At 46.5% G+C, this 25094-nt stretch overlaps 3 protein-coding genes across 3 annotated transcripts; 2 read left to right on the forward strand and 1 right to left on the reverse strand.

The window, feature by feature from the left end:
- Window positions 1–2298: 2298 nt before the first annotated feature.
- On the forward strand, window positions 2299–5185 carry samd7 (sterile alpha motif domain containing 7; the record flags this gene model as incomplete). The annotated part of the gene is made up of 8 exons (XM_080503267.1): window positions 2299–2401; window positions 2499–2622; window positions 2748–2872; window positions 2960–3041; window positions 3160–3836; window positions 3923–4038; window positions 4127–4237; window positions 4949–5185. 8 exons carry the CDS (start codon window positions 2299–2301, stop codon window positions 5183–5185), a joined length of 1575 nt encoding a protein of 524 aa, XP_080359393.1.
- A 1339-nt stretch (window positions 5186–6524) lies between these two features.
- On the forward strand, window positions 6525–13747 carry sec62 (SEC62 homolog, preprotein translocation factor). The gene is made up of 8 exons (XM_080503858.1): window positions 6525–6576; window positions 9758–9866; window positions 9983–10088; window positions 10177–10402; window positions 10493–10588; window positions 10664–10724; window positions 10803–10922; window positions 11091–13747. Exons 1-8 carry the CDS (start codon window positions 6541–6543, stop codon window positions 11654–11656), a joined length of 1320 nt encoding a protein of 439 aa, XP_080359984.1. The 5' UTR covers window positions 6525–6540; the 3' UTR covers window positions 11657–13747.
- Window positions 13748–14091: 344 nt separating this feature from the next.
- Window positions 14092–24746, reverse strand: nadkb (NAD kinase b). Its single transcript, XM_080503912.1, has 12 exons — window positions 24606–24746; window positions 23382–23672; window positions 23171–23254; window positions 22422–22551; window positions 20878–20986; window positions 20087–20172; window positions 19788–19890; window positions 19514–19683; window positions 16461–16560; window positions 16212–16369; window positions 15337–15419; window positions 14092–15258 (listed from the first exon to the last, which is right to left on the reverse strand). The coding sequence occupies exons 2-12, from the start codon at window positions 23669–23671 to the stop codon at window positions 15099–15101; spliced, it is 1473 nt and encodes a 490-aa protein (XP_080360038.1). The 5' UTR covers window position 23672; window positions 24606–24746; the 3' UTR covers window positions 14092–15098.
- Between the last annotated feature and the right edge of the window lie 348 nt (window positions 24747–25094).

Raw genomic sequence — 25094 nt, forward strand, 5'->3', positions numbered from 1 at the left:
ATTAGGCAGAGCCAGACAATACTTCTGTCTTGTCTGATATGACCTCCTCAGGGCTCCAGCTAAGTTGTCAGCAATTTTTCCCTTTAATTCATTCTCATAATGAGATTAACCAGGCAACAGAAAATCCAAGGAGCCCACAATCCCCGGATTTGGCAGCTGCGGTGCGGCCTCTGCTCGTTTGAGGCAAATATGACAGGGGTGGTTTCAGGCTCACCTTTGACGATAGTTTCACTTGCAAAACGTCTCATTTCACTTAATGCTCTCTGACATGTGAGCGTCTGAAACCTCCAAATGAGGTTCAAGGTGGGGATTGAAAATCTCAAAAGTTTCAGGACTACAACTTTACTAAAGTGGCCCAAGGGCCTCCGGAGGGATCCTCCGAGTTCCCTCCTGTGCTGTTTGAAGGCGTTTACTGAATCCCCAATGGACTGATGCAGTCATATCAATATTATTTTTAGAATGTGGACGACATTACTTCAGATTTCATCATCCGATGGGCCGTTTCTGCATCGAACGTGCTTCACAGGAATTCCCTGATGACACTAAAATGTCTCACCGTGCTACTGGAGGTGGAAATCATTACAATCCCAGAGAGGGCATGCAAAGGTGATAAGACTCCAAGGATTGAAGCTCAATACTCACTTCGGTGTTACAGACAGAAGTGTAGAAAAAACATTTGCCGATGCTAGCTGTTGTGGCATTGGCTGAGAAGGTGGTGGAGGGGCACATGTGTTCACGCCACATAGCTCCACATAAACCGATTGCATTCCCACATTTATCCCCAAGGTGTTTTTAGGACATCCTGGGAGCTAATGGAGGCTAATAGGCTTAGCACTTAGGGTGTATTGTCCGGGATGCTTACAGGCAAGGTTTGCTGAGGGTAAAACTCTAAACGTGCGGATTACCTCCAACACATCCCTTTAAAGTGCTGTATAGCCAGGACTTAGCTAATAGGATCCTGGGGGTAGCAGGGGCCCGGGGAAGGTGGGGATGGGGGATAGACGGGCTGGCGGGGTAGGCTGCGGGCAGGTCAGCAGATGTACGTGGCAGACTGTTGCAGAGCTAACAGGGGGATTACAGTCCTCAGATTAGATGGGCTTCCTAAGGAACTTGAGGGACTCTTGAATAATGCACAAGTCCTTGGGGAAATCATATAACATTTGTTAGAGTGAAGTGCTGTGTTGAAATAAAGTCGCTCAACAAGTGTGCGCTGTAAACATGTCCTTAATACTAAAAAGCTCATCTAGTCACTGTCAGCTAATTATATCCTAGGAAAGGGGCAAAGCCACAGATGGTGAGCACTTACAACTATACATCCAGATTCATTTTGCACCCTGGCCCTGGATTAGCAGAAGTGGATTACTGTGCTGTCGTTTACAGTATCATATTTTGTAATGGGATTTCTGCGGTGTGGAAGGCTAATTGGAGGTGCCTAAGTCACTTGTGCTTGTGTATACAAGCTGCTGGCTCAGCCAGGAACAATGAGGGCAGCGTGTGTGTGTGTGTGTGTGTGTGTGTGTGTGTGTGTGTGTGTGTGTGTGTGTGTGTGTGTGTGTGTGTGTGTGTGTGTGTGTGTGTGTGTGTGTGTGTGTGTGTGTGTGTGTGTGTGTGTGTGTGTGTGTGTGTGTGAGGACTAAATGTACTTGGGAGGATAAAAAGACATTGGAGTGTTTTTGCTTATCTTCTCATATGGTGGCGCGGATTTGGATTTACAGATTCAGGATTGGCTTGCGTTATGCTGGGCAGTGTTGCTTGGAGATTAACACTTGGGTTGTGGGAAAGGTGAGAGGTGAGAGTGGGGGTGAGAGGTTACAGACAGTTACAGATAGTTGCTGACCTGCACAAATCTTACTCACAGCCCAGTTTTCCTCTGACATGTTGTTTATACCAACATTGGGCAGAAGTCACAATAAAATTCACACATTTTAGATTTTTTTTTTCGGGGGGGGTGATTACAAAGCAAGAGGTTATTCTCTGGGATTACATGTGTTAATCTTCTACTTATGGCCAGTTGTCATGTGAAGTGTGATAGCTAGCTGCTGCCATCTAGTGAGGAAAGAATAAACTGCAGCAATCGTCACATTTCATTCCTTTTCATTTACACCTGAATAATAATTTCAATAAGTTTTAGAATGACACGAACGTTCAAACATGCAGCTACTGTGAAGAAACAATGTCACATATAAGGACACATTTTCCATGTTGTTTACCATTTTGGAGTATTGGCCATACAGTTATTGATCTGACTCTCCTTATTAGCAGGATTCGAGTGGAGGTCAAAGGTCGCGTGCAAGTGTCATGACCCCACGGGAGCAGCTGAGGAAGATGACGGCACTGGGAGAACAGGGGACTCTGGATGAGAAGCACTGGTATCGATTGGTCAACGGCATGTCTGCTGGAGGTGAGGCCGCAGGAAGACGAGCAGCAGAGCCGCCTGAACTGGGAGGCTTGTGAGGAAGGCCTGTGGTGACCTGTGGTGCTTTTCCCCTCTCCTGCAGAGCTGAGGCAGCGGCAAGAGATGATAATGAGGAACCAGATGGCCATGGCTCCACAGATCCTCGCTCAGGGGCAGCAGAGGTTGCAAGGAGTCCCTGCTCAGTTTGAACCTCGCTTCATGGAGAGGTTTGTGACTGAACCGGCGCTTTAAAGCAAAAGTTCAGCTCTTGGTTGACAGGCAGTTTGAAAAATCACTGCAAACTTTTCCGACAAAACATATGTATTAATGCTTCTGCCTTTTTCCTCATCAGAGAGTTGGTTGCCCCCACCGAGATGGTGGCTTCTGATGCTCGACAGATGCACATGGCGCCCCACCTCGGCCCACCTTTACCACACCACGCCAATGTCCTGCCCGGAAGAGCATTCCCCGGACCAGGTGAGCTTGAGATGTCCCAGACACCCTGTTCAGATCCACTGTGTGAGGACTTAAGTTTGACAGCTTCTCTCACCTTCTGTTTCTCAGCTGGATATGGCTTCCTGCCCTCAGAGCCCATGGAAACTGTTGCCCGGCGACAAGAGCTAATTCACAAGCAAAATATAGCCAGGTAGTGCATGCGAATTGTCATCAACAATTCACAAGAGCCTTCCACCTACACATTCCATTGCGTTATGTGCTCAATGACAGAGATTTTACTCAGTTTGTTTGTGCGCCCTTCATTTCAGGATGGAGATGAATGCCATCCTGCATCAGAAGGAGCTGGAGAATGCTCACCAGAAAGGACTGATGGGAATTGACAATCCCATGTCATACCCTTCCAACCCCATGGTGTTCAGAGGCCGCCAGCGCATGCCGGACAGTCACGAGGTCTTCGTCCACCGCCCCACCCTGGACGAGCTGCACTCCAACAGCATCCTCATGTCAGCCAGTCCATACCCGCCGATCAGCACCCTGCACCGAGAGCGAGGGCGCAGGGCGGGACGGCGGCCGACCGTACACAAGACCGTGGAGAGCCATGTGTCCAACCTGAAGAGTCCAGCGGAGGACAAAAGTGTAGAGCAAAGCCCGGGGGCCACATCGGGCGAGGAGAAAGAGATGGAGCCGAAGGGGGACCTGGGGGAGGAGTGCACGACCAGCAAGACCCACCATCAAGCCAAAATAGACCCCGAACTCGCCACTGGAAGCAGGAAGAACTACAAAGAGGCGGAAGCGGGCCTGCGTAAAGCCTGTGCGAATACTCAGGACTCGTGTTCTGATGTCGCCAACAGTGGCACAAATGACAAAGACATATCCAGTCAATGTTCAGCTTTTCAGGAAAAATTCATGTATCCGACCACCGGTGGAGGCCTGGCAGGGATGCCTTACATGTTCCCAGTCCCCGGAAATGGTTTCCTTCCACCAGGTGAGCTTGGAAGACCAGACTTCATGAAGAGCTCACACAAGGCTGAAACCGCTCTGATTTAAATAAACGTTCCATGTGTTTTCAAGGGCCATCAAATCTCTTTCTGAACGGCGACGAGGTGCCCGAAGACATAAGAAAATGGACGGTGAATGATGTTTACAACTTCATCAACAGCATACCTACATGTTCAGAATACGCCCAGGTGGGTACATTTAAAAAAAAACAACTTCTAGTTGTTACGTTTTTTTTTCCATCTTTGTTGTTCTAATACAAACTGATTGATCATCCAGGCGTTCAAGGACCACATGATTGATGGAGAGACGCTCCCCCTCCTCTCAGAGGAGCATCTGCTGGATACACTGGGGCTCAAGCTCGGGCCGGCCCTCAAGATCCGCTCACAGGTAAAACTGATTCTGGAAACAATAATTGAATCATAAAATACAGAACTTGAGGATTGGGTGTAAGCGCTACATTAAGAATATGTATTGCTCTATGTTCTGAAATGCCTTTTAGAATAAACATCACAAAATTGATGAACTTGCATTTAAGGTACATTATGAAGTAATTCTGTTTTAAGAGTACTGCACAGGTACTCAACTACCTGTTTATAACTCCTCTGGCATCCTTTGCATGGCAGTGGAGGGTCACTGTGGCTTCAGTATTTTGGAAAACATATCACTTTTTCTACATTTCAACCATTAACAACATTAGATGATTAATAGAAAGTAAGACCATAACAGCAATTACATCACTCCCACGAAATTTTGGTATCCAGATTCTTGCAATACCACCTTGTACCACAAGATGATGTAATGAAACACTCACCCTGTGCAAAACTGGACGTTTAAATGCAACAAAGCAAAACGACTCTTTACAGCTAAACCACCATCTATAAAAAGTATTTCTTTGTGATGATGAAGTACTAAGGGCCTGTTCACACCTGGCATTAACGTGCATTATATTCGACTACTAAGATTCTATTTACTTGCATTATATTCATGTTGTAATTTCTTTGTTTTACATTATCAACCATGACATCCCTCTCACACCAGCAGCAGAAGAAATGAACACAGTGGATCTAAGAATCATCTGCCCTCCTCTTTCCCCCACAGGTTTCCAGACGTCTCGGCAGCATGTTGTACATGATGAACCTCCCGCTCTCCACGGGGGCCTTGCAGGCCACCCCCGAGAAGCCCGGGGATCGCTCCTCTGACATCGGCTCTCCCGGAAACTGCAACAGCGAGGAGATGGTGGCGAGTCCCCGAGATCCTGATATCCTCAAATCCAGCGAGCACGTTCAAGAGGCGGAGAACAACTCGCCTCCATCGGCCAGCAGTGAGACAGCCTGATCAGCAAGAATGAAATGAACAAACCAAACCAGGCCCAGTCTGCAACATCAACACAGCACTACCTGAAAAAAACTGCTGCAGCCTCGCTGGATGACTTGTTTACATATATTTTACTGTAATAATGTGCTTTTTTATTGCAATACAGGTCCACACTCTGCTCGGGTGTTTGCTAAATACGTTTATTTTATTATTATATATGTACAGGTTTTGACATACACTGGTGTATTTTCAGTTAGAAATCTCAATTTCATTCTGTCTTTTTTCTTTGTCATTACTCATCTATATCTGGTAGTAGCTTTAAAACGTTTTATTTCAAACGTTAAAGTGTCATATCTATAGTAAGAAATATTTCACAATCTCATGCTGTCATATTTGGCTTTTGAATTTATATTTAATACTTTTTTTTGCATTTGCTGGATTGTTAATAAATACATTTAAAAAATATGTCAAAAAAACTGCAGTTTGATCTTCGTGTCATCAAAAGGGGAAAGCTCAAGTTAATTCCATAATATATAAAGAAGGAAAGATCTTACATTTACCCCCAAATTGTGACAAAGCCATCTATAATTTAATAAAAATATATAATTTTATGTATTCAGGAGAAAACAAAAAAACAAAACGTACAATTTAATTTTTTTCCACACAGTACTGGATGATATATCTCAACTTGTGCCAATGAAGAGGCAGAAGAGTCTGAAATTTAATTATAGCTATTTTTTAAGCCATTTCAGTCACTTCAAAAAAGTCCATTCAAAAAGTTAAGTCATGTTAAGTTACCAATTCGATGGTATAATAGTTGAACAACTTTAAATATGGTAATGTAAAACTCATATCCCAACTCTGAATGTTATGCAAATGTTGTAAAATACACACAGTGAAGTAGATTTTGTGTGCAGCCTATTTACAGTTTGCATTTGGTTATTTATTCACCTGATAGCCTCTTTTCCATTGATTTCATTTCAAACCTTGTGACATTTCACATTATTTCAGCATTTAGAGGCACAGGCGAAATTGTTATAAATGCGCTTTTTGTAGTCATCATCCACGAGGTTAAGGTCAAGTAGATAGGGAAGGGACAGATTATTTGGATGTACCGAAAGAGTGTGAACTGAGCCAATAAGAACCAGATTTCCAATCACACTTTAAGATCCAAATTAATACTCTCTTTAAAAATAAAGAAGAAAACTTGATATTTTAATCACCTAATTTGTTAATTAACGACCACTTGCTGCAGTTTTAAGAGTAGGTTTTTTCAACGTGAAACGTCTCACTGGCAGGTAAGAAGAATTCTCGCGATACTTCATACTCTGCGTGCACGCGCATCCTCGCGCACAGAGAAGCTGAGTTGGAGGATCATGGCGGAGCGCAGGAGGCACAAGAAGCGAACCCAGGTAACATCACTGACTCCCCCGTACACACTCCCCGTCTTCACGCCGCGATGCGGCGGGAAGGGACGGAGAGCGGGTTCGCGACCTGCTGCCGACCCACTGTCGCCGTGAAGCGTCCGCGTTAGGAGCCGCGAGAAGGCGGCGGATGGAGCCGAAACGATGGCTAACTTGGGATAGCATTAGCGGGCTAGCGACAACAAACGTTAGTATTCATTTGATAATGAGGTGTTTTCTTCACTCTGAGCGCGAGTGAAGACACGCGGCCTCCGGCGGGTTTAAGTCGTCTCTGTGCCTTATAAAGATTATTTTTTTAATATGTCGCGTTCATTGTGGCTCTGTAAAAGCGTTTGGTGGCTAAGCTGCGTCAGCTTTAACCAGCCGTGTTTACATAACGTGGAGCAATCTCAGGGAAATTGATTAATGAGTCAACAGCATCTGCATTTAGCCCGGAATACTGTCTGATCACAGTCTGTGTGTCCAAAGAGATCCGATCTGAGACACGCGAAGAGTTATCCAGGTCCCTGCAACTTCTGCATTAACGCCTCATCCTTGGAATTAACAAAACATCACATATCTGCAGCCAGTCACGTGCCAGCAACTTCATTTATTAAGGTCAAGATTAGCTGCTGGAGTTCAAAGTAAGCACAGGTATGGGGAGGAGAGTTGATCTCAGAAACTTTGAATGTGGCATGAAGTATTTCAGAAACTGTTGAGCGACTGGGATTTTCATGCACAGCCATCTGTAGTGTTTACAGAGAATGGTTCCAAAGAGAGAAAATATCCAGATAGCTGCAGTTCTCTCTGTTGGCGTCAGGGGAAAGAAGCAGGGCTGGTTTGAGAGGAAAAGTATGTCTAAAACCACTTGTTACATCCAAAGTATGCAGAAGACCCTGTCTGAGTGCACTGCAGAGTTTAGTGTAAACTGTGCATGGATCCATCCTGCCTTGTTTCAGTGGTTCCGGTTTGTATGTGAGTTAACCTCGTTCACCCCTTCATGATCAGTGTGTCGTCCTCTGATGACTGCTTCCAGCATGACAACACGTCGTCACAAAGCTTGAACTGGTTACTTAAACACGATATTAGTTCTCTAATAAGAAGAAGCAGGTGCTTAAATGAGCACCGCCAAAGAACCGGTTGTTTTTTCATTGTCAATAGAGCCACCACATCACTGATTTCACCAATGTAGTACTGTGTGTGTGTGTATTTTTCAATATTTCGGAATTACATTGTGAATTTCTGCTCCCTTCACTTTATTTCTGGATGTGTCTTAATCAAATGCTTCAACGTCAGGAGGAATGGAGCTGTGGAATGATGGAATGCAGCTCTGAGGCCATTTCCAATGGCAACCTACACAAACATACTCTGATCGACAACAAAAGTTGTCCTTCGCATCAAGCTTTCATTTAAAGTCGTTATGTAGTTTGTTTTTCAGTTGCTGATGAACCAAAAGTATCGCTTCATTATAAAGAAGTTCTGTGGGTAGAAAATAATAATGGAGCGTCTTATAGCTGAGCACAACGCAGCCCTCAGCCTGTGGTCATAACCCGATATAAGGCGTGGAAGTGAAGTTAGTTACAATGATGACCAGCTGATGACGTGTCAGGCGCTGCAAACGTTTAGGAATGTGCCTGGAGTCAAACGTTTGAGGCATTTATGCGTTTAAGGCAGAATGTGGGCGGGGTCAAACATATGTGGCATTTTGGGTCCAGAGAGTGAAACATAGAGAATAATTTAACTTATTTAGGCCCCTGCATACTACCACAAGAACAAGAAGAAAAGTTGGGCTGTGACGTCAGCCAGCTGCCGAAACGAATGCTTTTAAGGCTGAAGCTCGCCGTGCACACGAGTGTAATGACGTCAGTAGCCACGGCATGGCAGACAGGAAGCGCTGGAGAGGCTCTGCTTTTCAAAATGCGATGCAGATTTACGCCCGCTGCAATATCAGTGAGGCGAAGTGCAAGGCCAGCGGCGGGAATACTCCTAATCGGAGGAAGCTCCTGGTTAAGCACTAGATTTTTCTCAAGGCTGAACATAACGCTCCTTTGTTTTAAAATGATTTGCCCTGCATGGGCCCTCATCACGCAATGTTTGGGCCTCGAGGTCTGTTGTCCTGCATGTTTTAGGTTTTCCTCCCAGTTGCAACACACCTGAATGCAATAAGGGCCTCGTTACTTGGCTCGTTTACAAGCTTGACGACGTCGACATCAGACTGACGTGTGCTGAAGCTGGGAGACGGTGACAACCTGCAGGACACCAGACCTCGAGGGAACCCTGCTACAGAATATTGACTCGTGCTTATTTTAGTGTTATAATCATCTATTTCCTTCGTATGTATGTAAGGTGTTGAGACATGGCTCAGTTTCCCATTGGGAGGGGGGGGGTCACTTTTCTATCTGACACCGGTATAGGTTCCCCGGGTCAAATGTGAAAGGTTTTCCATCCATAATGTAAGCAGCACTATATCACAGAGAAGTACCGTACACCAGTATTTCAGTTTAATCAGTATTTCAGTATTCATTTATTTATTTTTATTCTGGCAGCCTATAAACACCAGTAAGACTTGTTCATCTTTGACTCAAATGTCTACAGCATGATAACGTAGCTGAAACAGACTGAGACTTGGTCGACTACCTCCGATATGGTCAGTGAGCACGGCTGGGTTTCGGTGGGGTGGGGGGGGGGGCTTTCTATGTGGTGGTCTCGTGTAACCGATGCCTTTTTGGAACAAAGGTTTGTTTGATGGCGTGGTGGTCAGTCGAAGCCAGCTGGACTGAACAAAGCCCAGAGCGGCCCGGCCGTGCCAATGCCCCCCCCCGCCTGCCGTCAGCCGAGCCCACACGTCTAGAGGAGGTTTGCTATCTGTCTGTCGGAGAACACTGGAAGCGGTGGCACAGAAAGAAACTGGGGGTTCTTTGGTTCGCACGAAGAACAGAGCAGCTGTTAATGAACTGAGCAGCCGTCCACACCACGAAACCGGTTAACCGCCGTTTTTGGCCTGTAATCCACATGAGGCAGTTTTTAGGAGCGCAAACACGTGTTGTTTTTTTTTTTTAAACACGGGTTCCAGAGTGGGGACATTTTTAAACCCCGGCTCATGACAATCATCTGTGGGAAAAAGATGATGTAATGGCCTCATGCTTCCTGACTGGCGTGTTGACGTGTGCTTTGTGGCTCCCTGCCGCAGGAGGTGAGCGAACCCACCAAGGATGAGAAGGCGGTGGCCAAGTACCTCCGATTTAACTGCCCCACCAAGTCCACCAACATGATGGGACACAGAGTGGACTACTTTGTCGGTCAGTGTTCGGCCCAACACACACACACACACACACACACACACACACACTGTATTGAACTGCAGAGAGGTTATGGGTGATCTCGGTGCCGTTCTCCGTGTGTTTCCTCCATTCAGCCTTCAAGGCCGTCGACTGTCTGCTGGACTCCAAGTGGGCCAAAGCCAAGAAAGGAGAGGAGGCGCTGTTCACCACCAGAGACTCGGTGGTGGATTACTGCAACAGGTCGGCCGCGGAAGAGACTCCGCTGCTCTCCACGCTGACCGCAGCCTTTCCAACCCCCTCTCTCTTTGCTCTCCGTCGTCCTCTGCAGGCTCCTCAAGAAGCAGTTCTTCCACCGAGCTCTGAAAGTGATGAAGAAGAAGCCCGAGAAAGCCGTCAAGAAGGAGAAGGAGAAGGAGAAGGAGAAGGAGAAGGAGAAGGAGAAAGAGAAGGAGAAGGTCAAAGGCGACAGCAGCAAGGAGGAGGAGAAAAAAGGGAAGAAGGATAAAGAGAAGAAGAAGGAGACGGATGTGGCCGAAGTCAAGAAGGAGAAAAGTGTACGTGACTCGGTACCGACGTCCAGGCAGGCGTTGGAACGAGACGTCGGGTTAATCAGACGTCTGACTCGCCGTGTGCTTTCATTTCAGGACGAGAGTCCCGGAACGCCGAAGAAGAAGAAAGAAGTGAAGAAGAAGTTCAAACTGGAGCTACATGAGGATCAGCTCTTCCTGGACGGGAACGAGGTGAGCATCTACACGCACGAGCTTTCGTTAAAACCCCCAACACCTGTTTCTGATCCTCAAACGCCTTCTCTGCAGGTGTTTGTGTGGATTTACGACCCCGTCCACTTCAAGACGTTCGCCATGGGTCTGATCCTGGGTGAGTTTGTGTGTGTGTGGTGGTGGGGGGGGGGGGGCTCTCTGGGTCTGACTGACTCCTCTTGTTGGTGTCTGGCAGTGATCGCAGTGATCGCCGCCACCCTGTTCCCGCTGTGGCCAGCAGAGATGCGTGTGGGCGTGTACTATCTGAGCGTGGCCGCCGGCTGCTTCGTGGCCAGTATCCTGCTTCTCGCCGTCGGTGAGTACGGATAAGAGCTTAATGAAGACGCCGATTTGTAGCACCTCTATGCACGACGGGGTTCCAGACGTCGGTGGTAGATGATCAATGGCTCAGCCTCAACTGTAACTGGTTCACCAAACAAGCCGGCGAACAGAGACGTGACGGGGTTTCACTGTGTGTCCTCAGCCCGCTGCATCCTCTTCCTCATCATCTGGCTGGTGACCGGCGGGCGCCACCACTTCTGGTTCCTGCCCAACCTGACGGCCGACGTGGGCTTCATCGACTCGTTCCGCCCGCTCTACACGCACGAGTACAAGGGGCCGCGGGCCAGCGACAAGAAGGGCCCGGACAAGGCGGACAAGGACGGCGCGGCGTCCTCCAAGGCCCAGAAGTCGGACAGCGACGAGAAGTCGGACGGCGAGAAGAAGGACGGGGACGACTACGACGACGAGGACGAGGAGGAGAGCAAGGAGGCGAGTCCGGAGGAGGGCCGGGAGGGGGAGGGGGCGGAGGAGCGCAACTCCGACACAGACAGCGAGCGGCGGGAGGACGAGGGGTCGCAGCACAGCAACGGGAACGATTTCGAGATGATCACCAGGGAGGAGCTGGAGCAGCACACGGAGGACGAAGAGGAGGAGGCGGAGGAGGAGGCGGAGGCGGAGGAGGAGGGGGAGGGGGGAGAAGAAGAGGAGACGGAAGAGAGGAAAGAGGAGCGTGGGAGTGAGACAAAACCTCAGACTGCAGAAACATAAACTTCTTCCAGGCCCTACACTTCTTCTTCTTCTTCTTCTTCTTCTCTCTGCCCCCCCCCTCCCCCGCTGTGATCCCAGGACCCGGGGCCGGCCGTGCCCCCCGGAGAGCCTTCATCTCCAGTCGTTGAGATCTTCCACTAAACTCCCGGGATGGACACGACACTGAAACGCCAGTAGCTACGACGGCGGTAAAACCCAACAGAAGCAGCCTTACGGCGGACCCGAGGAACCCGCCGCGCCGCCCGCACCTCCACCTCTCACGGCTCCGTCGCGCCCCCCCCCCCACCCCCACCCCCAGTTTACGTGTCGCTTCAGATCAGCGTGTCTCCGCCTCGAGTCGAGGGCAGAACCAGACGGAGTCGCTCAGGGGGGGACGAGCCGGCAGAGAATCCTGAACCCAGACTGAAGTCCGCTCCGAGGATCCCAGACTGAAGCAGCTCGCCCCCGCGGCCTCGAGCTTCCTGCCATGTTCAGAACCAACCCCCCCCCCCCCCACCCTTTTTAAAAAAATTCCAATAGCTCACGATTACGGTGCAATCCCGACTCGGTGTGAAGCTCTTCTTGATCATGTTTAATTCCTCGGAACTCATCTTTGAGATTAAATATGAGCGTCTGGGACACAGCCGGTGTTTCCCTTTTTTTTTTTTTTTCCTTTTTTTTCCTTTAACACATTTTGAAAATTACAAAAACCACAGAAGCTAGATAACATTACAATTTATTTCAAAACGGAACCAGATTTACAGAGCGAAGCGAGTTCTCAGTGCCAAACCCAGCGATTGAACGCGTCGGGCTCCTCGGGCTCCTAAATCCGCCGGCGTCCGGCTTCCCTGAGGGTCAAGCTCCTCCCATCTCCGCGAGTGGCGGGCTCCTCGGTCGCCCGACTCGCCAAAGCCTCTCGCGTCTGTTGTCTAAAAAGCAAAGCACGGCGGTTTGCCGGTGTGTAAAACGTTTAAGTCTTCAGAATAAAAGGTGCGCCGAGCCGGCGCCCGGACCAGTCCCGCCGCCACGTCTCGCACAAAAAAAAAAAAAGCCACCGTGACGGCCAGCGAGCGGTCCAACGGTACCGAGGTCCAAGCCGCTCCTGCACATTATCTTCTGGCTAGAAAAGTCGTAGACGCTCTTTTTAGTCATAGCAATGATTATATTTAAGTAAATACATAGGAATGTATCGTTTATATATGGATTCTATTGATATATCAAGTATATACGTACAGTACTCACAAGACATGATGAAACAGGTGACTGCCTCTCCTCTTTTCTGTCAGGAGGTAATTTAATCTTCTTTTTTTTCTCTCTTTTTTTTTTTTATGTTCGTTCTTGTTAGATCAGGTTTAGTGGGAATCAGTAAGACGTCTCGAATACGGTTTGGTAAGAGGATCTGAAAGGAATTGACAATCTTTCATAGATATTCTTCTCAAAAAGTGGAGTTCAAACCAACAAGTTGACCAAACCTTATTTGTCACTATTTTCTTCCTATAATTAGTTTTTATTTGTCTCTTTGTGTTTTGTTTTTAGACGTTAGCGTGTCTGTCCGAGGTTTGTAGCTCTCTGACTCTTTAACACGCTTCTCCATGGTTTAGTTTTGTTTCCCCTCCCCCGCGTCTTTTCTTTTTTGTTTGTTTGTTTCTCTCCCCTTATAAATGGGCAAAGTGCATCTCTTGTTCCCCCGGTTTGAAAGTGGCTGTTCTCTCAAATAATGTCGGCGTAACATTTCACAGAAAAATATAGATGTGGAGAAAGAGAAGAAAAAGATTCTCCCAGATGTTCTTGACTGTTGCACAGTATCAGTCTGTTGTATATTGTAGTATTATGACTCTCTCTGCTGCTGCTGCCGCTGCTTCTCATCACACCTTTTCTGGGAGGAATCAAAAGTGAAGCTGTAAAACCGTTGTTTACTCTCCGGTCATTAATAATTAAAAAAAACAAAACAAAAAAAGTGTCTTTTTGATCACATGGTTGTCCACATTTGGATCGATATCATTCTCGAGACCGTCGCCAGAAAATGTTGGAGTATAATTTAATAAATAAAGAAAGAAAAAAAAATTGGATGTCTGGAAATATATCTGTATCTTATCATTGCAATAAAAATATAGAAAGCACACGAGTACTGCGATTGTTTTCACAGAATGCACTTCTGAAGCTGCGTCTGCCTCACTGTAAAGGGGAAATAGGTTTTGAGGCTCCTGGTAAATTTGATTTGGTGGAAAATGGTTTAAAAAAAAAAAATGACTTGGTGATAAAGTTTGCAGGAGGAACTGCTAACCATGTGACCTTTTTTGTTTTTTGCAGAAGTTCTGGAAACAGAAATGAAATGGATAATAATAGAGGCGTGTGCAGAGATATAATTTTGCTCCATAGTGTTTATTTGGAACTATCTTTGTGCCGTGTCGCCCACAGCTGTGTTCTCGTCCAGACACAACATGTGCCCTCACAAAGTCCAGAAGCAGAGTAAACACAGATTAGCAGCAAAACCCTGCACAGATTTTTATCGACTGTTGCACGACTCTGGTTATCTGTCAGAATGTCTGAAGAAATTAAGAAAACAAAAAAAGAAAACTACCAAAAAAAGCACACATGATTTGATTACTAAATGTTTTGGGGCGGGGGGGGTTGCAAGACTTAGAAATTGTAGGAATCTTTTCAAGGCAGATGAACTTGTTTGTGCAGCCATGGACAAGAAAGAAAGACAAAACAGAGCCCTGTGTGAAAAACATCTTGAGCGCTTTCTGCCGGCCGCCATCTTGGATGAGGACGCAGTACTCTCCTAATCCATTATAAATTAATTCATTTAACCTATTTGTACTCCCAGTGTTTTTAGTCATATTTGTGACCTGATGAGAATCATATAAGTTGTCAATTATGTTTGATCTTAGCAAGTTTAATGACTAAACACATTTCATTTTGTGCAAAATATTCAAACCATCTTGTCACTTTGAGAAGAAAAAAACTGAAATTTCCTGTTATTACTGTTATTGCTCTGATGTGAGACTGATAATATTTTTAAAGATGTTCGTGCAAAAATAAACGACATTCTTCTAGTCTTTGGTTTGCCTCTCGGAACAGGAGTGACATTTTATTCGTTTTATTTTTTTAACAATCATTCTACACTCCTGTCTGGAGAACATATAAATAATCACACGACATGAGATCGGGCCCTGGTGATCTTCTATGTACAAATATACAGGAACAGTACGAGCGGCCACAACAGTTACGTTTCACAGAACACCGACGAGGAGCTTCGGTCGCTCGTCACGTAGAGAATCGCGTTTCCTCCTGAAGCTACAGAACCAAACGAAGCACAATGAAATGCAATCAGAACCCAGAGGAAACGGCCTCGTCTCTGCCGATGCGACTCGGCGTGACATTGCGTCACGCCACAGTCCGGCGTCTCGACGTCGCCTCCCGGTGACCCTCGTCCGCAGAGGAGGACGCCGCCGCCGCCTCAGTTCTCCGTGTCGGACGAGTCCGAGACGTCGGCGAGTCGCGCCTGCCTCTTGCGCACGTTCCAGTGCAAACACTGAGCCAGGCTCTCGAACCAGTCGTACACCAGGTCGTGGCAGCAGATGGACGGGACGGGGTAACAGGAAGTGGTGATCTTGATGCTGTCGGGAGGGAAGACACACGCCTGAGGTTCCCCCGTTTTCGATCGTTTTTGAAAACACGGGACTTGTGGTTCTCACCAGTCTCCGTGTTGGATCTCCTGCCTCTTTCGGCCGTCAAACGACACCCAGGCCGTGTTCCTGGCGTCGGGAGACAAGGTGATCTGTTTTCGGGAGGAGACGAGGACACGGCCGGTTTGCGGTGTCGGAAATAAACACGATGTGAGACTGATCAAATACTGTGAAGGAAACTGTGGATTCTGACTCTCGTTCTTCCAGAATGAACTGTTAGAAAGCATTTTTAGTTTGCATGCATCCCGAAAGAGAGATGATTCCTCCCACAGGTGCACACGTTCTACAGATGTTGCACCATTTAAAAGAAATATTTTGAAAGAAAAGAAAAAAAAAAACAAATCTGGCTTTTCCAATAATATCCCTACTATAATAATATTTTACAGAAAGTTTCTATTAGTATTGAGGAAATCCAGCGTCTACACTAAGAAGTACTCCATTTCCCATCTCATATTCTACATGTGAAATATTGGTCGTCAACTCACTTGTGCCGCCTACTGGTAAGCAGTGAGAACACATTTCTGCTACTTTTACAACTAAAAAGAGCCGTTTTCTGGATTTTCCTCCAAATAAAATCTGTCTGGAGCCACAAAATACGTAAATTATTTGAAATTAAGAAAAAAAATATTTGCAAGCTGCATTCATGAAGTGTCATAGCTGCAATTTAGATGCAATTTATTATACATTTAGATTTTGTAGCCATTTTTCAGAGATTTTCCATCTCTTTTTCTTTTCGGAGTACGTTACAGAGCCAGGTGCTAAACGACGGCCCCGGACTCAGAGGAACGAGCCGTGGCGGCCAGCTGAGGACCGGGCCTCTCCAGAGCAGCGCAGACTGGAAGAACAGGGAGGAAGTGATGCGTCACGGCCCACGGCGAACTCACCATGAGCTCCACGCCGGCGGGGACCACGATGGGCCTGAAGGAGAGCGAGTGCGGGCAGATGGGAGTGACCATGATGGCGGGGACATTGGGGTGGATCATGGAGGCCCCCGCGGCCGCCGCGTACGCCGTGCTGCCCGTGGGCGTGGACACGATCACACCTTGGGGAGGGGAACCGCGGGGCGTTTCCTCACGTTAGGATTTACACGTGACGACGCGGGCTTACGGTTGGAGTCTCGTGCGGCTGCTCACCGTCTCCCTGCACCGACGTGATGAGGCGTCCATCCAGGTACAAGTCCACGTTGGACAGGTAGGAGGAGGGGCCTCGGTCCACCACCACCTCGTTCAGCACCTGCACAGTTCACGATACGACGACGGCTGAGCGGTGCTTTTAATGTGGAGGAATGCAGCTGATACATGATCATGGGGGATTAGGGGGGAGGGGGGAGGGGGGGGGTAATTTATGGCAAATACTAAAACCATTGTATCTGCAAAACCACTGCTGCATGACAGTGATTTTAAGAAAACCTTTACTGCCATCTAGAGGCCATCGGCGAGAACTGAAGTCTGCACAGTAGAAGCTTCATCTGGAGTCAATCGAATTCATTTCCAAACTTATTTTCCACAAGTGCAAAACTTCAATGTAAACATCTAAATATGAGGATATTTTTCCCGTATTTTCAGCTTCTTCTTTTTTTTTTAACCCAGTTGTGACAAAAACGGCTTTCCTTGAAGTGTCAAACACAAAAGACACAGAAACATTAGTGGACGAGGTCATGTTGTTCTGTTGTCTTGTGAAAATACAGACATGTTCATGACTTTCACTCTTCGCTACGATTATGAAAAACCTTTCCAGGTTATTATGGCACTATTTGACCAGTCTGACCCACTGGAGATGAAACTGAGCTGCATGTGGCCCCTCAACTATAATGTATTCGAGCATTATCATTCAGACTGCGGTGGACGTGATGTGTTCCAGACGTCTCCGGCAGTGGCGCTATTCGCCAGAACAAGCCCGTCCGTCCTCTGCCTCTCAGCCTGAACACTTGAGACATGGCAGGAGAGCCTCTCCTGGAGATAAAACACGGCCTTGTGATGTAGAGTAACTGCAGCCGTTGAGCGGTATCGAACCGGATTCTCGCGCGTAACCCCGTGTTCTCGCCGGAGTGCAATTCCCTTTTATAGACGGTAAATTTGATCAACGCTCTCAATAAAAACATTAAATCATCCGGCAGCAGACGGGAAGTCGCAGTGGGTTAATGCACCCGCGGCACCACGGGGGAACTACTACCACGGGCCCGCAGCATACAAATCAAGTCCTAGTGTGCAGTGGGTTGAGGAGGAGGGCACAGACGGGGAAAGCCCCCTGCTGCAGGTCCACAAATATGAAATCGCTTCATGACAGAGAGGAGAAAAACTGGCGTTATGTTTTTTTTTTTAAACTGATTGCAGTATAGGGTATGAACTGTCTTCACGGTGTTTAATTATTAGTTTTATCATGTTGGTTGTTTTTTTCCAGAATGGAGGCTTCCCTGCATGTTCCTGGCTCCCGTCGCCCAGTCTGGCTGCGACGTCTGGCAGCTGTACTGACGTCGTACCGAGCGCAACACAAACATCCTGCAGACGTGATGTAATGCGAGGTCAAACGGGCGATCGGGCTCCAGAACAATCCGTCACTGTCTCCCGATGAGACGGAGGAGGGGGGAGGAGGGGGGAGGAGGAGGAGGGGGGGGGACTGACGAGACATTAACTGCAAACCTGTGTGTGTGTCTGTGTGTGTACGTCTGTGTGTTTGGTATGCTATTTGCATACACAGTGTGTCAGACGGAGAGCGTCGGGAATCGTTAAATATCCATTTCGTCGTCGGCTCCCGCTCTTGACGCCACGGTCGCCATGGCAACTGGCTCAACAGGCCTTCACAACATCCGACTCGCTCTCCCACATCTGCGACAAGCTGGTTTTTATTATGACTGTTGTCAGGGCAACCCAGCTGATGCTGCCTCGCCGAGCCAAGAGCACACACACGCACACACACACACACACACACGCACAGTAATTACAGCATCATAACCAGGGCGGGACGGGAACATGGAGACTGCAGTAATATGTCCCTTTTTTTTCTTTTTTTTATAATGACCAAATATTTACAAGAACTCTGCAGCGAGAACAACTCAACTCGAAGATACACAACGATCCTTGGGCAGCAAGTGACTCCAACAGTCTGAGTTGTGGCCCTTTTTATAAGTTCATGCTTGTTACAGCCTTTAAGACTAAAGCAAAGCTACTTTTCTGATAACTCTAATGACCGACTACATCAGTTAATGGGAGTGAGAGGCTCTCAGTTCTGAATGTTGAACAGTTGAGCTAAACTCCCCAACATGCAGAAAGCGAGAGAAATGAAAGCTAGTGTATATTTAAATGACAACAGACAGCCAGGTCTTGTCATTGCACATGACATTTACTCAACAATTTAATCGACGGGAGTTAACGCAGAACGAGCAACTTTGGCCTTGTTTTCTTTACAAAAACTTAAGAGGAGGTCACCAACAAGTCATGTGTTTATGTTTTGCCCTAGCAACTGGCCATCGCTTACAATATTCCACAAATGTGTCTGACGGAGAACTCATGCACAGTCCCTGGAAAGCCAACACACGGAAAAGTCCGCTGCCTTCCATGACGGCTTGTGGAACAACTGACGGCTTTCCTCTGCAGCTGTAACAGGGCAGTACTTCTCAAATGGTCAAATGAACTTCCATACAATTTCCAACTTTTTTTTTTGCTGTTTCAGCCACAGTTTCATCTCGTCTCAGTTTCCCTCTTTTAAACTGTAACAGCAGGTTTAGTCATATTATTGTCTCAGATGTCAATTTCTCGAAACTGATCAAACAGCTTTGCTCCATAATCACAGCAAATGAGTCTGTTCACTTAGAATAAAACTGTATATATATACTGCATTTTCTTTTTTTGGAATTACTTGGAGCTTTTTGAACACAGCGGTGTGAAACGTATCATTTATGATGTGCTGTGAGAAGCAGCAGGCTGGCGCTACAGTATCATGTATTTTAGGTTACATCTAATAACGTCACCTCCAAACATGAGACGACCGTTTTGAAAGATTGTTTGCTCTGCAACTAAAACAATTTTTTTTTGTCAAAGCTTCAAGGCGCCACAGCAGAGGTCCTGAAACGTCCCATATTAACTGGCGACTCTGAATCGACCTTTGGTATGCGTGGAGGATTGTCCTCTGGATAAGACTCGAGGCAGGAGGGAGGATCGATCGTCGCTCTAAACACACGTTTCCTCACCTGCAGCTGCAGCGTGACCTTCCCGGCCTCGGTGTTGGCGTGTCCATGAGGAAGGAGCCCGTTGTGTTCCTGCGGCGGCTCTCTGCTGGACGGCTGCTGTCCGGTCCTCTGGAGCATGTCCTTCACCACCTTCACCTTCAGGCGGCTGCGCAGAGTGATGGCCGCGTTGCCTGGCGAACCACAGGCACAGAAGTTAAAGACGACGGCGATTCCCGAGGAGTCAGAGAGGACCTCGCTTTTTTTTTTTTTTTTTTTACGACAAGCCTCAGTTTACCTTCAAACACTTTTGCGACCTCAGATTTGTACGACTCGAACTTGAAGGGTGTGAGGAAGCCCAGAGAGCCGAGGTGGAAGGCCATCACCGGGGGGACGCTGCCCTGCAGAGCAGAGAAGGATTTCCTAGTCTAGCTCTGTAGACGTAGACGCGTTTACGAGCTCTCTAATCAAGAAGACTTTTAAAACAAAGGGTTTCTTTCACCCAGTAAGAGCAGCCGATTCACTGGTCACTCTAATGTAGCCACAGTTCCTCCTGACAGTCATAATGGCCGACTTCAAATAAATAAATGCCAATACCTGGAAGAGAGAAGAAGCGTAGAGCAGAGTCCCGTCGCCGCCCAGACAGATGATGAGGTCGATGCAGTCGGAGATGTCATCGTAACCTGACGTCACACAAAATGACTGTTGATTACATTGATTCAGTTTCTCTCATATGCAGAATCTAAAGAGTCGAGCCTAGCGGGTGTCAAATATGAGACTCCAATTCGGCACCCCCCCCCCAAACCACAAAGTCAATTGGAAAAATTCAAAGAAAACATTTCTAAGGAGTAGCGGGCTCAACATAGTCCAGTGTATTTTGCAGCGCAAGTTTTCATTAAAATTGCCTTTATGTTGAGATTGTCGTAATTTCAGTCATAATTGTTGACATTTTCATCACGTAAACTCAACTCAACTAAACTGTTGTGTGCCGCAACAAAGAAAAACTTTACATTTGAAGGTTATTATGGCACAATTTGACCAGTCCGACTCACTCAAGACGAAACAATGATCTGTGAATATTGGGGGATTAAATCCACAAGACCAGATATGAACAAGTGGTCATTTTACAGATGAAAGACACATTTAAAGAAAAAGTTGTGTTTCATTCAATTCGGAAAGCTCAGTGAAGTAGATGTTGCACAGGTCAACACATCTGTGCATGAGAAAGAGTTAATGACTGGGTCTGTAATAAACCAGCACCATTAAAGTGAAAATAGCCAGATTTCATTACCTTAGCATGTGTACGTAGTTGGCAAGCCACAACGAAAACAGCAGTGTACGTGTGTCGGGATGAAGTCTATATATAATGACTTCTCTCCACGTCTCACCCTCTCTGAAGGTGCAGAGCTGATTGCGGATGGATCCGAAGGCCTCGTCCTTTGACAGCGTGGCGTCATCGGCGACCCTGCGCTCCACGTACACCATCATCTGCTTCTCCTGGCACACGAGACACACGCAAACACAACCCTCAGGCCTTTCGAAGTGCAAACAGCCTCCAGACGCACCAATTTCAGGATCCGGGAATGTAAACGTGGCCCGTTGCCAACAGTGGCCGCTCTTGTTTTAGAGACATGTGGTCCAAAGGTGCTGGAACTGCTTGAGACCAGACTGTGGCTTTCCTGAACATGTCTGCACCATTTCCTGGATTCCTTTTCTTTCTTTTTTTTTTAACTTGCTGCTCCTCAGTATCATAAATGTTTCTGGAGACACTCTGTGCTTTGCTGCATGACGCTTCCCAGCAGGAATATGCGCGTCGTTTAGACCAGCGGTGCTTAAAAGTGCAATATATGAAAGTCATATTTTTACTGGAGAAAAAAAAAAGCAGCACAGAGAGAGAATTGTAAACGACATCCAATAATATACGCTGTGGCGCCTGCACACCCATCATTCATGCTGTATTAAACGCACAGAGCACAAACCTGAAGGGGCATTTGTTTCATGGAGAACATCCATAACACATACAGACAGTGGTAATGGAAATGTGCGTGAGACTGAGCAGTTATAATAGATGAATGAGAACAAAAACAAAGTTCTAATACGTGTAATGGTAGGCAGACTGACGCTGTGCTGTGTGGGCTTGGGCAAATTGCTATACATTCAAACAAGCCGATTAAGAAAGGCATGTGAAGAAGGAGAATAATTAAAATACGATAATTTAATGGAAAGATTGAAGCTGCTGTTAAGACTATCGACTGAGTTTAATTATTCAGGTGGTTCATATCTTATAATTGTATCTTGTAAAATGTGCTTCGTGGCTTCTGTCTATCAGTGTTGCCACAGTTACTTTTTTTTAAAAAGTGATCTGATTACTCATTTAAAAGGTAACTTAGTAACTTCACGGATTATTTGTTTTTAAAAATAACTAAGTTAGAGTACAAGTTACTTTTTAGTTACTTTCAGCAGCATCCGACAACACCCCCCCCCCATACTTCTTTTCTACTACTTGTTTGTGGGAGTCGGCCTGTGATTGGCTGAGAGCGGAGAAAGAGGCGGGTCAGATGACAGCATGCACTGTGTGACTGAGTCCCCAGAGGACAGAGGAGCGGCAGGTTCTGTTTGATAATAAAGCGGCTTTGCAGACAAGAATCTTGTCTTTTTAGACACTGCAATAGTAACGCACAGTGAATTGGATAAGTTACTTTAATCTGATTACTGGTTTGGAAAGGTCATACCAGAGTAACGCGTTACTAATTAACGCGTTACCGGCATCGCTGTTCTTTATAATATAAAAACTTAAGGTATGATCGGAGCCTCTGATGCTACTAGTTATTTCAAGGAGCACATTGACACGATGTGGCACCACAGACGTCACCGACAGCAGCTTCAATGCACCACTGTCATACTCTCAGCATATATTTTCCATGTCCTGTACCTCCACCAGGAATCTGCAGAGTTCCTTGAAAGGCTCGACCAGACTCTCATCTCGGATTTTCCTGATGACCAGCACGTTGACCGGGGGTTTGTTCCAGGTGAGTCTCTGGCTGGCCGGGTCCTGGATGTGCCTGAGTTGAGAGAAAGTAAACGAATCACAAGAAAGTACACTCATCCGACACACACGCTGCCTATCACAACAAGTCGCAAAAATACAGACTAAATAACAGTCTGAACCTAAACACACTGTCCAGAGAGTTTTGACTCAGTTTGCTTTGGATCCTGACAGACATCACGTCTTGTGAGCGACACGGATTATTGAACAACTTGCTCCCAGTTATTTATTAACTCATCTGTTACTTCGATAAAATGTGTCGATGAGAAACGGTCAAATTCCAAACACGAGGTTTAAAAAAAAGAAAAAAGAAAAGAATGAAAAATCTTGTTTTTTCTACCCTTTTACCATTGCTGTTTCTCCTTTGTTGTGCGGCGGACGACCGGCATGGTGAGGATGGTTTCGTCTGTGTCTGTGTGTGTGTTTCCAAATCAGTTCTGAGGAAAACTTCATGAAGCGAGCCAACAATGACCATGTGTAGCTCGTACCATGAGTCACAACATCTCACCTCACATCCAATCAGAGCAAGCTCAGTTTATCTTATCTTTCAGTTGCACAAACTTTTCAATGTCAATGGCCTGAAAAAAAACAAAAAAAACAGTTTGTACACACACGCATGCTCGCCTCATGCTTACATCACTGAAGTTGGGTTGGGAAGAATACAGGCTTTGGGTCCGAAGTGGGTGGCCGGATACGGTCCATGAAGAAAGTGAGCTCTTCTGTGAGGACACAAAAAAAAAAGGGGGGGGGGGGGAGGGGCAAAACGTGAAGACGAGATCAAGTCATGTGCGGATGTCCTGGGAGTCTAACGCAGCAGCAGACCAGCCGGCGACCTGCGGCGCACACCTCTTAGGAGAGCTTTCCGCTGCGTCGCTCGCCGAACCGGAGGGCTCCGAGTGCTCGTGTTGGCCCGGCAACCTTCGCCGCTCGATCTCCCACAGCAGCTGTTCGTGACCATCCCCCCGGGGCTGCGACCTCTTCCCCTCCCGCCGTCTCCTTGGTGACCTGGACGGGTGCTCCCTGTGCCGAGAGGGCCGGGCCGACTCCGACAGCGGACCCAGGGCCCCCGAGGGCCGCGCCATGCTTCCCTCCGGGGCCACCAGGGGCCTCGATGACGGACTTTCGGAATTCTGCATTCTGCAAAGAACCAACAGCCATGCAAAACCCCCACTGAGATTGTTAACAGAGAATTGATAAGACACTCAAAATAACATTAAGTAATTGAGTCAACACTCAGATTTCTATGATGAACTTTATTTTTCCATGTATTAGTGTTATTATTACAAGAAAATTTCAACGGAATTTTTATGTGAAAAGATGAAAGGAGATGAATGGAAAATCTTTTCGCTTTTTTCTTTATTTTATTTGGAAACTGTTAGCCATAACATACCATAATCTAATCTATTGGTCCTTGGATGATGACGAATCGTCACTTAAAATTCATGCAATTCTGGGGAGTAGTGGTGGTAAAATGCATACATACATACATACATCCAAACTTAACAACAATAACAACTTTACATGGGACAGCTGAAATAAGATAAAAGCTCAGTGTTGCAAGAGTGATAGATGACAGACACTAATAGATAATAAAGTGAAATGGTTTAATAAGAGCAGTAAAACAAAGTGAGGACATAAGAATTAGATAATGTGTGATAAAAGCTCATTGCAAGAGGCACATTTATATTATCAATGTATTATAAATGGATGTAATATAAATGTGATGTGATGTGTAATATATTAAAAAAGAGTCAGTGCCAGTGGTAAGCTGCCTGTCAATAATTAACATAAAAATGACTTGCTAATATCGGTCTGTAATGAAGGCGTCTGAAAATCTTAAACATATAAATTAGTCAGTTTCAGTCAGCGGTTAAACTGTCTGTAAATATTAATGATAAAAAATGAGTCAATGTCAGTACTGAAGCTGTCTGTCAATAATTAACACATAAAAATGAGTATAGTAATTGTACGTGTGTGGTGACGCTTCCTGTCAATAATAACAAACCGAGTCAGAGCTAACCAGCTAGCCTCGGCTAAAACGCATGAAAAACAGCCCGAATGAGGCCTTACTTTGTCACGGAGCAGAAAACACGCTCATATCGGGACTAGTTCAAGCAGGCTCGGCTGTTTTCAAGCGCCGTGAAGCCTTTTCCGTTTTAAAGAGAAACTGGACGAAAAGCGTGATGTTAATCAAATATTACAACACAGGACAAGCAGCATCACCGGAAGTGACGTGGGCCCACAGAGGTGCTTATTTAAAATCACAGCGCCATATTCATCCCTGCTGGTTGGATGCGGAACTACACTCTCTGTGTTTACTGCAGGGAGGTAAGCCTGCTGTCAGAGAGCAGGGATTTGGAAATTTGTGTTTAATAACGGGTCAGAGGCGATTATAATAGACACACTGGAGGTCAAAGGCAAGAGACATCCAGGGAGCAGAGGATTTTCAATGCATATTTCAACATATCTTACATCAGCATTACAATGTTGTCGTTGAGGCAGGGCGATGAGGTTAATAAACTAACCACTTCACCACTGTGCAGCCAAGTAAAAACATCT

The sequence above is a fragment of the Blennius ocellaris genome, assembly GCF_963422515.1.
Source record: "Blennius ocellaris genome assembly, chromosome: 10".
Taxonomy (NCBI): domain Eukaryota; kingdom Metazoa; phylum Chordata; class Actinopteri; order Blenniiformes; family Blenniidae; genus Blennius; species Blennius ocellaris.